The sequence below is a fragment of the Leiobunum rupestre genome, chromosome 1 (assembly GCF_980474605.1).
Source record: "Leiobunum rupestre chromosome 1, qqLeiRupe1.1.hap1, whole genome shotgun sequence".
Classification (NCBI taxonomy): Eukaryota; Metazoa; Arthropoda; class Arachnida; order Opiliones; family Sclerosomatidae; genus Leiobunum; species Leiobunum rupestre.
In genome coordinates, this window is record NC_143384.1 from 62,477,040 (window position 1) to 62,495,764 (window position 18,725).

An 18,725-nucleotide genomic window follows, 5' to 3' on the forward strand; every position below is an offset into this window, starting at 1 on the left:
GGTACACGTCTGGCTTTCACTTTTGGGGCCAACGTTAAAATTAAAACTTTGTCTAGGGGTATGATTTGGATTAAATATACTAAAAGGAATGTAAAAGTTGTCAACTAAAACATTTAATATTAACACACTTAAAAATATAACATTACCTAAAACTAGAACTACGGTGCACCAAGATAATTAACTAATCTAATAAAAAATACTTAAGGTTTAAACAATAAACTAACCCGTGAAGCGGGTTGTACTAAGCAAATATAAAACTTACTGCGCACACTCGTTAAACGAGGTTTTGCAGGTTTGAGTTACGTTGGTAAATACTAATTGCGTGAAGATAACTTATAGTTTATAATCCTAGTAGTTACGATACTCGAGAAGTCGGGATGATGGAGTAGCAGCTCCAGGTGGGAGCCGTTATAGCTTCGAAGTTGGCGAACCTGTTCGGAGCTCACACACAGGGACGAAATACGGCCACGCTAAGCTTGCCGCGGGCGATTCGTTCTCGAAGATCCATTCTTTTCGACGGTATGGTCTTTGAGTTTGCGTCGGGTTGAGCTGGATGTGTCTGGTGTCATTCGGGTGTTGTCTGTAGTTCTCTTCACCTCATCCTTCAGCCGATTCGGTCTTGTTATTGTAGCAAGGCCAATTTGAGTCCTCTCAGGAGCTAGTAGCCGTTCATTAAGTGTATTCGTAATCGAATCTTTTTTTTAATTTTCAATGGTAATCCCGGAGTCGAAAGCAATACAGACTTTTTTAAAATAATCTCATAAACTCTCTAGCCTATAAAAACGAATTTTTTCAAATCTTTCAAAACACGAGATAATTCAAAACCTTGCTTAACAAAGTTAAACCTCTACATCATGCACGCTTAAAAAATAATCAACTTCAAATCCTCTGCGCGTGTTAAAAAATACAAAGCCAAACAGCTTCTAAAGAAAATAGTATATCATAACTAACGAATTTTGTTGGCACGAGTCAGATAGAAAATATTCCGAAACTTAATAACGTTGGCAACTTTTATTTGAGGGAGCTAAAAGGAGTACGGGAAACGTGAACGCCAGAATGTATGGAAATTAACCACCGTCGAGCGGGGAATCGGAACTCCCTGGCCAGACAAGTCCGAAATACCGAAACCACAACCTCTGAGCGGCCAGAGCCCAGAATGAAAGTTTAGCGACCATGGAATTCTGGGTAGCTGGATTATTTAATAATAAAATAAAAATAATTCATCAAATTTAGAAAATTCCAGAATTCCACGTTATAATATATATATAGCAAATTCACGAGTTTATAACCGTTCCTAGATAGTATATGAAACAGGAAATATGAAAACTTTATATACAAATATATATATATATATATATAACTTTATATATTTTATATTGATAATTTAATTAACAATATCTTTTTACTGCCTATTTTCGGGAGCTTTAAAGTGTCAAAGCAATGCCGACCTACAAAAACAGCTATGCCTGATACAAAACCACAATGCCTTATAAATAGTGATTGCGCTCCTTGGTTTACTTAATGCTATGGTAGCAACGTTTACGGTAGGAAATCGACCTATGCCGGAACTATGCCACCTATGCATTTTAGGGAGTATCTATTTTCTGTAAATCTAATTAGTTTTAAGAGTAAGAATCTTAAAACTAATATAATTGAAGATATAAGATGCTTAGGTACATCTTTGGAATTAAATAGGTAAAAGATAGATGGTCTTCAGCCTGCATTTCAAGGAGGATGATTTCTGTTCAGGTTTGTACCTTTATTATGGAAAAAAATTTCAGTCAGATAAAATTACAAACCGGCCCTTTCTAAATATACAATATTATTCTAGGTTTAAAAAGACGAAAGCTTAAAACTTGTTGAAACCTAAAATTATAATTTATTGCGCTTATAATATATTTTAACTTAATATTATTTAAGAAGTTACAGTGAATCTTCTTTTCACTTTTTGTTTTATTTATTTATTTACATGCGTTTCAAGTATTGAACAATAATACTATGTTGCTGGCAGCATCTAGACGATGTTCTTGGTTTCTGTTTAACTCTTTTATAATTTATAAACACCGTTAAAAAATTAGAATCATTAAAAAATATTATAGTATTAGTTAAATATTAACCTACATTCGGTTTAATTCAATGTTTTTTTAATTTATTTAAAAATAATTGTTTTTATGTTAATTTTTCCTATCTGACTAACGTTAAATTTTGGTCGTAACGAAACCCTGGTGGGAAAATATATACACGGTAAATTCAGGCGATTTACGGGGCCGCTAAAGCGTCAGGTTCTCCCGTAGACCGGAGCATTTTAGGCAGTGGCGTAGCTGAGAACTCAGAGGCCCCCCCGCAAAAATCTCTATGAGGCCCCCTTTTTAATTTTTTTATGGTTAGCGCCCCCCCCCCCGAAACTCGAGGCCCCCCGCACCATGGGCCCTGCGGAGCATCAGCTACGCCACTGATTCTAGGTAGGAGTATAAGATTTCTATGGTCACAGCTGTCGAAGAAAATAACTTTGGTCCATGGTTAAGATGTTTTGTATATTCACGGCCAACTTTGACACTCACGCAATAGCGGCCAACCCATTCTCCGAAATTCCATGAACAAGGATTTTCCCGCTATAAACTATGGGCGTTAACATAGAAATCCGATAACAAACTTGTTGGTTAAATTTAACTATCAGTGGATAGAATAAACTCGCACATAATAATTACTTAACTGTTTATTTTCGTTTGGCTGGCAACGAAAGTTACGCCATCGGTGCCAAACTGTTACGCCTAAAATTAAATGGCCGACTTTAGCTCGACGCTAACGCGGTTTTTTTAAATCTTTAAAGTAACTTATGTTTAATTAAAGTTGAAGAATGGCTTAAAACTGCGTAATCAAATCGTGTAAGAGTACCTACTCAAAAGAAAACATATCTTTCCACAGGTTAGTGTTAGAAATAGTTTTCTTTTTACCATAATTTCCAATCGCTAAGAACGCACTAGAAAGCGCGTTTCTTTCAAATCATAGAAAGCTAGTTTTTTTAATTAAAAAATGAAGAATGGTTCAAAATTCCGTAATTAAATTTTTTAGGAGTAATTACTCAAACAAAAACATATCTTTTCACAGGTTACTGTTAGCTAGGAGCAACAAACACAAGGAGAACGCAGCTAGCCTATAAACACGCTAACGAAGGGTTGTGTACGAAATTCATTGGACGAGCGTCACGAGCGTTTACGATGAACGTTTTACGGGCGGGGGGGGGGGAGACAATTTCCAAATTTTCCTCTTCCGTTGGCACCAGCCGCTAAAGCGTCTAGCCATTGCCAATGAACAACATACACAAGGAAATCCACGACTTTGGACGGGTTGCGTTCTCCTTGTGTGAGGTGTTGTTTTACGAGCAATGGTTATGGGGGAAACCGGTGCACAGTAATGGTTTATCGCGAATTTCTACGTTAGTATTGTATGTACGGCTATAAACCCAAGTATGAACATTAGGGTCCGGTTATTTCCCACAAAAAATGTTCTATGAACTTTTTACATACGAGTAATCGTTGTGTCGTATTCGCGGTTTTAACGTTGTACCCGAAACGCGTCTTATAATTTTGCGCCTTCGTTGACTTAAAACGCATCCGCCGCTCATCATGTAACCGTGTTTAAAATTTACCACCCAGCTAACTCTTGTTATTTTTGCAATAAATCGCTTGAAAATGAAGCTATTGTGAAGGTTGTGTGAGACAAAATGATGGGAAAGTCGGAATAATGGGTCACTTCAATTTAAGTTCATATTGACTGCCGTAAAGAATAAATCCAAAAGACCAGTGCCCCCGCCAGCAGTAGGCACAAGTAGGCACGTGCCTATGTTCAAAAATTTTAGGCCTATTTTAGGGGCCTCTAAAAGTTTAAAAAAATTGCCTCTGGGGCCTCCAAATGTGATTTTTAAATTTTATTTATTTTTAAAAATTGGTCATCTAGCCCCCTAGAAAAAGAACTCCCATTCAATTCCAATTTCCAAGAGTTCTAAATGGCCCTAACAAAACGTTCCCTTTTGAACCACCTATACTCGAAATCAATATTACTTGAGTACACAAACAAAGGCAGCGAACTCTGTGGTTTCTGCTTTTGGTAGTGTACTCTGTTAATATTGATATAGAGTATATGACAAAAGACTGGCCCGGGACGGGGAAGTCCGTCGTGCAAGGAAAGCAGCAAAAAAAAACCACCTGTTCGCCTCAGTGATAACTTAGCTCCAACCAACACAATAAACATAAGCTTAGTTTCTAGGAATTCTACAAAAGGGGGCATAAAGTGAGAAACTGGATTTCTTTAATACGACTTAAACCGTTGCAACGCTTAAACGAAGGGAAATCCCAGCGGAGCTGAAGTCGAAGCGTAAAGCATCGTACCAGTCACTACTTTGAATCATGGACTAATTAATTAGTCCATGTTTGAATAGAGAGCGTCCTGGGGATTGGGGTTTTTTCTTTTTACTCCTTGTCCCTTTTGCGAAATCACGTGATATCAGTGACCACTGATCGTAGAGAAAGGACCTAGACCTCCGGTGGTCGGACTTGTCCCAGATAACGCGCGTTTCTTCATTTCGTTTTCTGCTCCTGAACAAACAGGTAGTTCTCAATTTCGATTATCTCCCAGTCAAATTTTTTCTAAGTCTCTTCCGAGACTAACTTTGCCAATACAGCCTTTTTAAAGGCTATTTAGCTGTTTTAAGCTAATTTTTAAACAGCCTTTTTCAAGGCTAATTAGCTATTCTAGCTAAATTATTCAAAAAGCCCTTTTCAAGGCTAATTAGCTATTCTAGCTAAATTATTCAAAAAGCCTTTTTCAAGGCTAATTAGCTATTCTAGCTAAATTATTCAAAAAGCCTTTTTCAAGGCTAATTTATTAAAAAGTCTGTTTGAAGACTACATAGCTTTAACTAAGCTTTATTTTCTTAAACCTTTTTAAGGTTATTTCGCTATTAGTATATAATAGTAGCATTTTCAAATATGAGTACCAGAAAATTTTTATCTGGGTCCCAAAAATGAGAAAAATGGAAAAGGGAAGATAGTTTCGTTAGTAATCAGAAAGGTGCAATGGCACGTTTTTTGAAATCGTCGGCGTAAAGCCATAACTATAGTTCTGAGAAAAACCTAGTCAAAGAATTGGGAAAGGGTTTAGAATCCTTGGAGACTGATAACAGTCACTGTTTTAGTAATACTGCTGAAGTTCTTCCAAACGTCAGTACTGATATGGAAATGGAACTGACTCATGAAGGAGAAATTGCAGAAGTAATTGCAAACCCCAACTCTAACCATGCACAAAATACATCAAACAACGTGTCCAATTCAAAATAAATGGGCTTACACGCGTTGAATAACTTGGATATTAGTCTAGATAAAGATTGCCTTCCAGTTCAGCCTAAACTAAATCCTTTTCCTAAAAGATTAATTGGCGGTAAAAATCGAGGTTTCAATTCTTCTTGGTATGACAAATATCAAATGATTGAATATTCAGTTGCAAAGGATGCAGTGTATTTGTTGCCGTCATCCAAATCCCGTGGATCAATAGTTTGCCAGGTTAACGACCACCATAGACTAGACGTTATTAGAAACAGAGAGGTTGTATCTACACACGTGGAAGTGATTATTTTATGTGCCCAACAAGATTTAGCACTTCAGGGGAACACTTACACATCCGCCGACAATATTGGGAATAGGGGAAACTTTATTGCAATATTAGATATTTCAAAAAAAAATGTCATGATTTAAAAGCAAGTTTAGTGAGAAAAATTATTGTTCAAATGGTCAACTACTATAGGGTAGTTTGGGCCATGGGCCAAATAATGATAAATCCAGGACATGACTCTAAGCGAAAAACCCGTCCAACAGCGCTAACACCCGATCACTATTGCCCCCTATTGGGAAAAACGCGCGATCGCGGAACTGCGTCATTTTGGGGGCAAATGTTTTAGGGATAGTTTTCAAAAATAATACACGTGGTCGTCGTAGTAAATATCCTGGAATATTTATTCACAGTTATCATATCTATATATTAAAGTAAGTACTTATTTTTATACGTACTAAGTTCATAATTAGTATAATATACATGTATATAATATTTAATATTAAACATATACTTTCCTAGAATCGTTAAAATTTATCAAAAAATGAGGGGCCAAATATGGCAGGATTTTCGAATTACAACCGCCACTTATTTTCGAATTCCGACTCAGTCATCACTAGATGGCGTTCGGGAAACCGGAAACTTGCTTGATTTTGCCCCCAATTTTTTTTTCCTCCTTTTCCCCCCTACTAAAATGGCCGCCTGTGTCTTTTAGTGGACGGCCGATTTAGTACGCGTGAAGGTACCAGAGTCATGTCCTGGATTTATCATTATTTGGCCCATGTTTGGGCGCTTGCCCAACGTGTTTAGCTCCGGGGGTCCGAATTAAAACGTAATAATGAGATTACTTTGAAATTTAAAATTGTCAAAATTATTTTAAGCACTAAACAAGAGGCTGTTTTACACATCAATATTAATTTAATAAGTTAAAACACAACAATAAAACAGTTCAGCTTGAAATAGCGTGAAACTAGACAATGGCAAGGGTTATAATAGGCACCGTTTCAAAAATTTAGAGGCCCCCAAAGTAGGCCTACACTTTTTCAACGTAGGCACGTGCCTACTTGTGCCTATTGCTGGCGGGGAGCCTGATGGCGGCTTACGATAATGCCACGAACGTTGTAAACTAAGCCTTTGACAATAAATATTATTTATACATGATTTCACGACAATATATGAAGGAAGAAAACATTTCATTCATAATTTAAAAGGAAACATTTCATCGGAAATTAACTAAACATTCGGTTTTCCCTGAAATATCATACTGTTTATTTTCTAGAATATTACCTGCCTTTTTTATTTATAATATCACCCCCTTTTTGACCAATTGAGGATGGAATTATAAATATTACACCAAGGATCCTATATAGGATCCACCAAAAACCTCCTAGAAAAAGGGAGCTAGGACTTCTTCTGAAAACCACGTGTTCGTTTGTTTACATTTTTTCGAGTAACGGCGATTGCGCAGTCTTTTGCTAGAAGGCCCACTTTTAATAAATTATTTCGCGAAATATTTAGCTTCAAAAATTCTTGAAACGCGTTTAAACTGTTTATTGATAATTAACTTAAATATGGTAAAAGTAATTTATCACGAAATTTTATATATGCGAAATAACTAACGAAATACCAAAATTTCGTCATCTTTCCCCTAACATTTTAGTGCAAAAGTTTAGTTTACATTCTTCCCCCAATGCTGTTTTGTCGCTGGCGCCATCGCCCTTTCACTTTCGCCAGTTTCGCGGTTTTAGAGCGATTGTCCAGGCATAGCCGTCTGTAATACAGGCCATAAAATAGAGATATTCGAGAGGGCGGCATTACGATTTTTTGAAACCCAACAGATAACCATAACATGTAGAGGTATTTTCACGCGCAAAATGAATTTTAAAAGCCGTCAATTGACAAAGTTAACATTTTGTTTCACCCTAAGCCTAATATCAATGTAATCATTAAAATATAACCAAGTACTTTAAAACATTTTTGATTGTGAAAATATCACAAAATACTTTATCAGTTAATATATTTGATTTTAAAAATATTAAACAAGTGAATAGAGTGAGTATTATCACAATATATCACAGCGCATGTTTGTACAAAATTATAACTAGGAAATGCTTACTACAAATACGCTGAGGTTCGTCTAAGTTCAAGGTTACTGGTTTATTTTCATTGTCATTAGGAATCTTCTCGAAAATTGTCGGTTCCCATTTCCGTCGAAGTTTTCCATTTTGAGGAAATTGTGAAAACTAATTTTAGTTAAAGCAGCATCCGTTTGCTTTTTAGTCGACAAGCAATTTTTGATCAAACAATAATTAACCATGGTGGAACTAAATAAAAGCAGACAATTCTTTCGTGTCAATTGCATTACACGCGTAACGTTATCATAGAAAGTAAACAAATAAGCCTTAGCTTTATGAATTAAAACGTTTGAAAAATCACACGCGCCACCGTTTAAATGCAGCAGTTGACTAGCAAGCTGACGTCACGCGGATGGTTTTTTCTCCATATTACCGACATCTGGCGGTTATCAAATGCGGAAGCTAAGAGCCAGATTTGGAAAAAAAATTAATGTTCATAATATGGCCTGTATTACAGACGGCTATGGTCCAGGCCACTATTGACGCGAGAGGGAGCGCACGCGGGACAAGCACATGGAGGCGGCCATGGTTTAGGATATTAAGGAATTGCTTCTTGTTAGACCCCTTGGTCAGCCCTGTCAGGACAAATCTACTTAGGTAAAGACATGGGGACCCGGGAGTGGTCATCAGATTCAGATAACATAGTTCAATACATCAAAGCTGCACAAGCTACCTTGTGGCATTGGCCTTAACTGATAAATTCCTCAATTTGTCTCTACCCTTTTAGATTTATCATGCCACATGTATCGTAGCCTTTGTTGAATCATCAACATAGCTCTACTCTTTTAAATGAACCGTTCATTTAAAAGAGTAGAGCTATGTTCATGATTATGAACGTAGACCAGTTACAAAGCCTCTAATGATATTACGAACTTTTCAGAGAAGTTTAAACCATGAAGATGTCCAATGAAGTAGAAACTGCGCCACTTCGGTCACTTGATGACTTTCTGCTTGAATCTGCAAGATTTCAGATTCCTAATTTTAGAGATCTTGAAAAATGGTCCAAACGCATTCAGAACAATCTTTTGTACTACCAAACAAATTATTTTTTGACATCATTCCTGGTATTTCTTGTTGTGGGGTAAGTAACATAAACATTCAAAGCCTCCTTTTCAGCTATTTTGAAATAACGCTCAAGTGGTTAGCTAACTTAAACTGCTAGTGACTCTTTGCTTACTCCGTGATAAACATTGTAAACTTCGTTCTTTTTCGTTTTATTTTCTTACCAATATCATATTATATTTGACCATAAACTGCTGATAGATATTGAGGTAATTTGGTGGTATTCATGTTTCTTTGTTCGAATCTGTGCAAAGTGACACTGGGAAAGGGGCAAGTGTAGTGTGATCTAATTGAAAGAAAGCTCACCTGTTGTGCTGGTATACAATGCTAAAGGTTGTGGCTTCAGTGTTATAGTGTAGTTTGAGGCGACTCTGCAACTTTTGACGTCATTAAAAATGGGGCCTCTATATTAAAGGTGCCAATACTCAATATTCAAGAAATTGTAGTGACCACTGCATGTCCAGTACACCACTAAATATTATCATAACTCTTTTTATTTAATGATTTGTTTTGTGGTACTGAAATTGCCTTTAATCTACTTGTAAAAAAAGGAACATTTTCTTAAGATACTAGTTTTGCATTTTTGTAGTTCTTTGTTAAATTTCACAGATCTATCCATAGTCTAGGTGCTTAAAATCGAGGGGCTAACTACTTCCTAAAATTCTGTACACCAATTACAGGCATATGAGTACAGCCTTTGGCAATGCTACACCGATTACTGGAGTGATCAGCCCCTCGCTTAAAATTCAAATTAAAATCTACATGAAATGACAACTATTTATTTTGTAGGATAATTCATCCCCTAAAAATGATCTGCGGTATGCTTGCTATTTGTGTCGCATTTTCTCTATTCTATTACGTAACCAATTCAAAGAGATCTGCAACGCGTTTCAAAAGGGACCATCCAATTCTCAGTTTATTGGTAATATTTTCAAGTAAGTTTATTATCTAGAACTTCTTCTGAAAAAGTTATGGTTAAGTGGAGTACAACCCTAATAATAATAAATAGCTTCTCTATTACTGACAATTAAAAATCTTTTAATACATAGAGATTTGACATTAATTAATAAGAATTCGTGTCTGCTATTTTCACTTCGTACATAGCCCCTGCCATTTGGAGCATAACTCTTTAACTGTTAAAATGGTAAATAGCTAGTCTCTCAAATTATAGAGAAGTATACACCCTCGACAGCTCATTTCAGTGATTTTTAGCAATTTTCGTGTTGATATCTACATATATTTCTGAAATTAAGTTGAATTTGAATTGTGTATTACCACGTTGCATATTATGCTAAAAATTGAATGGGCGTTGGTGCTATCTAGGAGCAACAAACACAGCACCCCACACAAGGATAATGCAACCTGTCAAAAGTCTTCTATTTTCTTGTGTACAATTTTCATTGACTAGACACTTTAGCGCCTGCTGATGTCAGAAGGGAAAAATTGTCTTCTCCCTGTCCGTAAAACGTGCAGCGTAAAGGTTCGTCCAATGAAATTTGAACACAACACTGCGTTAGCGTGTTTAAAGGCTAGCTGCGTTCTCCTTGTGTGGGCTGGTGTGTTTGTTGCTCCTAGGTGCTATAAGGTTTCAATGCAATTCCCTCAAAACCGAATTTGAAATAACCACTACTGCTAAATCCCATATTAATTTGCTATAATTTGTATTTTCTTAAAGGTGGATATTTTATTGTCTATATGTTGGGTTCTGTGGTAGTTTTTCTCTTTGGGATTCTGCTACCCCTTCTTGGTAAGTGCTTATTTTGGCTGTTTTTTTTTTAGCTTTTATTTTTTGTTTTTATAGTTTTTTTTGTACGGGGAATTCATTGGTGTAATAATTATTATCCTCAAATGAATAATAATTAAATTAAATTTAAATACATTTTAGTATTGTCTATCTTACGGTTAGCATTGAATATCTGCTGCTGGTGGAAGTGTAGGTGGAAAATGGGGGTGGGATGGGCGTTGGGTTTCACGTGTTTTATGGGGTAAAATGCTATACAATTTCACTAGATATGTCAGTAGGTGGGGTTTATATAGGCACCCTGGCTAGATGGTATTAAAAACTGGGCTGGGGGGGGGGGGGGTTGTTGCGCCAATACTACAGATTGTTTACTAAAATTTTTAAGATTTCACCTAAATTGTGTTCTATGTACTAATACATTTTTCTTTTAGTTGTGTTTACTCATGCATCTATGAGGTTACGAAACATGAAAAACAAGTTAAACAGTAAAATCGAAACAGTTGGTTTAAAAAGAACACCAATGGGACTTATTTTGGAAGTTATTGGCTGTGATCAAGAAGCTGGCTCGTAAGTTCATATAAAAAATAGTACTAATTGTATAACACTTGAAAAATCTATGAATTTAAGCAATTAGCAATTCAGTTAAAATTCAATGAACGATTTTCATCTGCAAACAGACCGGTTTATAATAGCAATTTGTCTGTATACCATATGAAAAACCCACAGTTTGAGCTTCTCACATAGCCCTAATATTACCTGCCAACAGATGATTAAAGATCTGCTTCTTCAGTAGAAACCTTTATGGATATTGCTCTTGAAAATCTTAAATTGCTTTTTTATTATTGGGAGGTTTTTAAAGTTTTTGATGAATGTCTGAAACTTTAAATTAAGGTCATACAGAGCTATTGCCCTGAAAGTGGTTTTGGTCGTTCTAAAGGAAGTATTAAACTAATCCATTCTACTTTAATGACTGATCATGAGAGCGCTAAGATTACGTACAAAGTATGCAAAGTAATCTTGTGTGAAGTACGTAGATTATGTTGAGATTTGTACTCTTTATGGGAAGTATGATTATACAGCATAAATTTTAGGAGGTAGCCCCAACTAGCTTATTATTAAGAAAAACATAGATATGTGTACCTTTGATCATCATGCAGAAATGAGCATAGGCAACAGTTAAAAAATATTAAAACCCCAACTGTTTTCATCCAATGGGGTTAAAGATTCAGAAATTTTAAATTCAATTTACCTAATTTTGGTTCAATGTTTTGTTAAGCTGGATGGATGTACATAAAATTAAATATGTCCCTATGGCTTTTAAGTGTTTAACATTAAAGTGAAATCACAGAAATAATAACCCATATCAAATCTTTTATCATTTAACCCGGTTCATTACACTTTCTTGAATTTAAAGTATTTTGTTTTATTTTAGTGCCATGCTGTTTTCCTGAAGGACGTAAAATTTTGGAGATCATTGCACTTCAATTTATCTCGCTTTTCAGCTTACTCGTTACAGGTGCAATAAATGCGTAATTTTATTAAAAGCTAATAAATCGTTTGAATTTAACTAACTTTCCCACACAAGTTTACGAGAATAGGTCTGAAAAAAGGTGCCATAATATGTTATTACAAAGTACCTAGGTATGTATGTATGTATGTATGCACTTTGATCAGAGGCTGATAACCAGATCTTTAGATTTTTATTTTTCAAACGAATCGGTGACAATTAAGTGGTATTGCTGAGCTGTTTTTACAAACATTAACCTAACTTATTCAGATATTATAAATATTGTTAATTTTTGTGTTTTAGCGGAATTATTTGTAAATATTTTGTACTATAAATTTTACTCAGATTAAAACTAACGATTTTGTATTCAATAAATTTATCTTCATTTGCGCAAAAATTAAGCATTTTTATAGGAAATCTGATTATATTACCTCCAACAGAGCAAATTAACTTCTTATTCCAAGCATATATATTAAATATAATTGGCTCTTAAATAAACAACCTCACAGTTGGGAGTGACACTCCTGAGGTTTTGTTTCTCAAGAAAGCAGGGTGCAAACTAATAATAATAATAATAATAAATAGATTTATTAGGAACATCTTTTAAGTAGCTTACAATACTTTTTTACAAAAGAGTCCTGGGTGTACTTCCTTAATTACATTAAATTAACACCAACAATAAAATCAAAGTAAAAATGATAGAATTACGGTTTAAAAGTTAAGAATAAAATCCCAAAATCCAACCTAAAGACAATTTTTAGTTCTATAGAGGGCTATAGTTCATTCCTTTTGAGTTTAACTATAATTAATTTATCTTAAGATAAACCTCTCGTTTAAGAGAAATACACTACTTAGTTTATTTATACACTTATTTTCAATCAAAACACTTATTTACTGAATCACAAAACCAATAAAATTACACAGTATAATAAGAGTATTCTACATAAGCTGCTTCTATACCAGAGTACTATGGTTGTTACTTAGATGAGCTCCTACATTTTGCGTCTTGCAGCAGTGATGACATTGGTCTCTTTTCTTGAGACCTTAGTAACTATGCATCCCGCATTAGAGTTTACAATCAACCTTTCGGAGTCTTCGGGCTAATTTTTGGATATGACAATTTCTGTGAGGGAGAACCATATTTCTACCAGCATTTACCTAATATTTCAGATAGCCGCTCTTACCTACTTCTGAAACCAATCCACCTTAAACGCATGACTAGAGCCATTCCATAAGTTTTTGCATTTGTGCCATATTTGCTCATCAGACAAAGGTTTCAGGGTTAACACTATGGAAATATGCGCAATTATTTCAAAGCCAGAGGTTATTCGGATATTGTGCTCTCCTAAGTGTTGAATTGTGTTAGCCAGATTATAAGAGCTCTAGCCCTAGATATCAAGAACAATACCGATAAGGCTAATGACTCTTCTGTTGTTCTATCTTTCCTCCCGTAAATTCGCCAGGTTGAAAATATTATTCCTAAGAGTTTCAAGCTATTGAGACTAGACCCAGAGACAAGAGACATATTCCCTGATCGCCCAAGGTTTTACTACCGATGGAACCAGAATTTTAGTGTTGGTATTGAGCATTTTGCCTGGTGATGTTTGTTCCGCAGCTCGCACTTGCACCACTATATTTGTCCGTCAATACTGTAATACATGTGCCCACATAAGCTCTGACTGAATTTTTACAATGCCAAGGTCCATTTACAATATCAAAAGCTCCTACACTTGCACAAATTCCAAAGTCATTTTTGCCTTGTGCTTTACTGTTTGTGGAAACCTAGCTGTCTGTTTTCTCTTTGTGTGATAGATTAAGCAACCACAACAAGAATCACGTTACTTGCCATTTTAATAATAATAATAAAAAGCTTTATTACAGGATATTCTCGATCAGTCATAATGACTGTTTTACATGAGAGTCCGTTTAAATTAAAATAACCACATTGAATATAAGTACTTTAAATAAAATAATTTATAAAGTTAAAATATAATTTTTAGGTCAGCTTTAAATATATTAAATGACTTCTGGGTTTTTAATCTAATTTCCATAGCATTCCATAAGTTGGTACCGATAGTTTTTATACTTTTATCGCTCAGAGACAGTAGCGGCGGCCCTAGCAAGTTTTTCAGGTGGTTCAAGATCTCATTGTGACGCCCCAACGTTATACAATCGCTTTTTCGTGACATCGCGAGGTCTATTCTATTGTTGCATTTTTGGCGCCCCCCTTATGAAGGCGCCCGGTGTGGTCGCACCATTCGCACTGCCCAAGGGCCGTCGCTGCTCGGAGAGGTAGTCCTTTTCTGACTGTTGAAGTTTGTTTCACTTCCTCTGGTCCCATAAGAATATTTTGGATTTATTAATGGTTCAAATAGTTCCCAGATATATTCCGGGCACTTTTTGTTTTACATGTTAAACATTAGTATTAGCGTGTGATACTTCGCCCTTTGTTGGAGGCTCATCCACCCCAATTCCTTTCTTGCCACAGTTGCTGAGGAATGCATTGGTTTTCCGAGGATTGATCTCGCACTATTGTTTTGTAGAGTTTGAAGTTTTTTCAGTGAAGTGATGGATGCGTTATTATAAAATATGTCACCATAGTCTAAGACTGATTGGACAAGAGCGTCGTATAAAATATTTAGTGTGTTTATTCAAACTATTAAGAAATGCTTTATAGATCCATTGTTTTTGTTTCACTTTGGTGATTAATATGATTAATCTAGTTAAATTGGTCATCAAGGTATATACCCAAGTATTTGAAAGTGGCAACTCTTTTAATTCCTATATTCAGTAACTCTGTTATATTGATTGTTGCTTCTCTTTTCTTTTTATTTGGGGAAAATATCATAAGGGAAGATTTCTTTGTATTAAGCATTAATCCTTTAGGTTCCAAAATGTCCTGTAATTTTATAATGTCCATCTCTAAATCGTTCATGGCTTGATAAAGGTGCTCATTGGCATTTATTAGTGCGTCATCATCTGCATATTCAATTTGCGTAGATGATGACGCACTAATAAATGCTATCGAGCACCTTTATCAATGTTCACTCTGTTGCGAATGAGTTCTCGGGAGCAGGGCCATTAAAGTAGTGACTGTTTTGGTGTGGAAATGAAGCAGATTTATTCAAAGTTAAACTTAGTATCTTTATTAAAACAACTACATTTTATAATAATTAATAATTTAAAACCTCAAATTGATATAGAAGCCTAACCCATTTTACAGGGTGTTAACTAAAAAACGACGCATAGAACGTGCACAATGGAAATTTCCAATGACAAGGAGTCCTATACAGGGTGAGCACTAATAAACAAAAAATTATAACTGAAAATGTCCCCCTGCACAAGGAATGTTCCATAGAAATTTTAAATATAAAAAAAAACCAATTTTTCATCACTTTTTTTGTGGACACCTTGTATATATACCTCCCTATCTTATCTTGTGACCTTAAACCCCTATCCAGACCCCCTACTAGTGCTATCTACACTGGGTTGCATATAATTTTTGCCATAACAGTTTTAGTCCACTAAAACTATCAACGCTATCTACATCAACGTCCTTATATCGCCAATGGTGATCATCCTCATAGAATCACAATAGAAAAAAAGACTAATTTTTAATATCAGGACTGAACACTTTGGGAATGAAAGAAAAACTTACATTTTGCTTAATTCTTTTGTGTTATTGTTCTGTATTTTAATTTTGAAAATTTTTAATTTATTAAGGTAATGTTGGATTCTTTTGTTGTTTGTTATTCCCCTTTTGGCCATTTATTTTGTGTTTTAATGTCTTAGTTATTCCTTTGCATGTGTTCAAACTTTTAAACTCTTCAATTTATTAAAATAAACGGTCCTATTATCATTGTTTTACTTTATTCTATCAGCATAGATCACTTGTTTAATCACTGCATGAAAAGTACACATCAGTACTTTGCTTCTAGAACCAGAAGTAAATGAACTGAAATTGAAGAGGGTCTATAATTATCCTGTAATTTTGAAATCAAATAAAACGTGTACCTTCTCAGGCTCAACACATGCAAATTTCATTTCCCTGCCAAACTGCAGGTGTGTACACCACATTATGGTTCAAAATTTACTGCACTTGTAACTTTACTTCACAATGTACAATATTAACATTACATGCCTGGCATAAGAATATCTACTAATTAAATAATTTTCCCAATGTAATTGAATTATTATTATTATCGAAAGGGATGGCAAGCCGCACACTTCGGCCTTAGGTCCATTGTGCAACCCCCAACCTGTGACTATTTCCGGCACAAAGTTAAGAATCCGTTTGGGCGGGATGTTGAAGAAGTTATGCGTCTCCAACCGATGCATACCAAGATGCTCAAACCTTTGAGCCGCACAATAATCACAGCTACAAAGAATGTGAGGCAGTTTCCTCCTTGGTCAGACGCCCTACAAATTGGGTCATCACCGACTCCAATGAGATTTAAGTGTCTTAAGTGGGCAATGGCCTGTAAGTCGGCCAGTTACCAACCTTATATTCAAGGGAGAATAGCTCATTTGCTCTCTGCCTGAAGGAAGGGGCAAGGGATAAATTCCTTGGCCTGCCTTTGACCATCCATCTCAAGTCCAAGCTTGAATTGACGATCCGACATATACTTGGAGACAAGGCTGTGTACCAGGCAATGGGGGATGGATAGAGCAGATTCAGGCCCACTAAACCCAGCTCTTGCACCCTCCCTGGCCAAGCCGTCAGCCTTTTCATTCCCATGATGCACTTTATGACCAGGTATCCAATAAAGTTGAACTTTATCATGCGTCCCAAGATCAGAAAGGAGATCTAAGCAGCTAATAACCAGTTTAGATATAATACTATACTGGTTAAGAGCATTAAAAGCGGTCTGACTATCCATGTAGATTTGGATAACCTTCCCGAAATGATTCTTTTTCAGACCATAGTCGGCACAGAAGCAGATAGCAGAGATTTCTGCTAGGAAAATAGTAGCATATTCCCCTAGGCTTTCTTAAAAACCTTAGTTATTAATAATATTTATTTTTTGAAAAAAAAAAGGGGGCAGTACATCACCACGCCGGTACCAGAATTGATCTGGCAGTTTTCTTCAAACATTTTTTTGGAAAATCAGTGAAAATCTAGAAACTATAACTACAAAGCCAGTAGGTATGATTATAGAAAGCCTAACAATGATTAATTAAGCCTAAAAACGCAGTAATAATAATTTATGAAAAGGTAAAATAGAATATTATACCATTAGAAATTAAAAGCAACCATCGTTTATTTTAAAAAAATTAAATTTTACGACAACCAAGGTACAGATATAGTACAAATAGAATTATTTGTATTATTCCTGTACTAGATGTTTTGGAATAAAATTTCTGCGATAAAATTGCTATAGTGATTCATTCAAAAGGAAACACGTTTTATAAAAACACTTCTTTATTTGTTTATACACAAACGTAGATAAATAGCCTTTATTGATATTTACAGTTCATTTACAAAATGAAAGCCCACTGATTTTTGTAGGCTTAGTTAAATATTTCAACCTCTTAATTTCCTTCTTAAATCTGAAGGTGTCTACAATTCCAGTGCTAGTTATTTTTATACAAACTAGGTGGAAGATATTACAAGAGCGAAGAAATAAAATTTTCTTCAAATTCAAACAGAGAAATTACTTAACTTTCTCTAAAATAAAAAATAAAAATTCTTTATAAATTTTTAAACTATATTTTTGTGAGTCTTGAAAGATTAACCACTTGGGAACATATTGAGCAGCACTTTGAAGAAATTAAATATTTCCAGCCAGTATTTTGAACATGCACTTTCCACACATTGTGCTCGGAAAATCAATAAATCTTACATCTTAAACTTAGAAATTTCATAGGTTTGTCAGAGAGATGAGAAAAACTGCTCTAAAACTTTAGTTTGGACTTGTGACTGAAAAATATTTGTTGGAAGTTTTTGAAGCAACTAAAATTTGTTTAAAAAACTGGCTTTAACATTTGATATACCAGTACTGATCTGTATGAAAACACTACTAATATTTATTATATCAGATTGGTCTTACAAATATTTTTCAATGACAGTACGGAGAACCAAAATCAAGAACAGCATAACCTTGAGGAAGAAGTCATAAAATTCAGAATTTTAAATGTAAATTGCAAATTGTTTTTAGGCAAAGCACCAGGTAGTACTAAAAACATAAAAGTAACTCAACTTGTTATTTAGTTAAGATCAGGAAAAACAAATGTGAATATAAATTTTCAATATGTGGCATTTCAGGCATTCCAATATTACCTTTTAAAAACCTTAGAAAATTATAACTAAAACTACTCAAATTAATTTTTCTTTTATTGAAAAAGAACAAGATTAAAGTAAGAAATATGATGGCTATGAAATGACTTGAAATATTCAACTGTATATGCAGGACAGAACTCTTATGGCCATTCTTTACGTACAAATAATAACAGCCAATTTCCTAGTTTTAGGAAAGAGCCTTTTACCAATAGTAAACGTAGTTTACAAAAATATAAATATTTGAATTAAATCTATATATCAAATTGGGAGACAACCAAAAGAACCAATGACGTGTCCTTCATTATTCTGTTTTAAAGTTTCATAAATGCAAAATTTTTTCAATTACTAGCGGGAAATTAGGACCATAAATTTTGACTTCAATAAATATTATAGGCA

At 34.9% G+C, this 18,725-nt stretch overlaps 1 protein-coding gene across 4 annotated transcripts; it reads left to right on the forward strand.

Moving 5' to 3' along the window:
- Positions 1-8,132: 8,132 nt before the first annotated feature.
- On the forward strand, positions 8,133-12,405 carry LOC149964380 (PRA1 family protein 3-like). 4 transcript variants are annotated; one of them, XM_090170812.1, is made up of 6 exons: positions 8,133-8,336; positions 8,620-8,820; positions 9,591-9,736; positions 10,477-10,548; positions 10,974-11,109; positions 11,975-12,405. In XM_090170812.1, the coding sequence occupies exons 2-6, from the start codon at positions 8,633-8,635 to the stop codon at positions 11,991-11,993; spliced, it is 561 nt and encodes a 186-aa protein (XP_090026938.1). In that variant the 5' UTR covers positions 8,133-8,336; positions 8,620-8,632; the 3' UTR covers positions 11,994-12,405. The 4 variants fall into 4 exon arrangements, with proteins under 4 accessions (XP_090026938.1, XP_090026943.1, XP_090026935.1 ...); XM_090170817.1 differs by having other exon boundaries at positions 8,134-8,303; positions 8,609-8,820; XM_090170809.1 differs by lacking the exon at positions 8,133-8,336 and having other exon boundaries at positions 8,576-8,820.
- Positions 12,406-18,725: the final 6,320 nt, after the last annotated feature.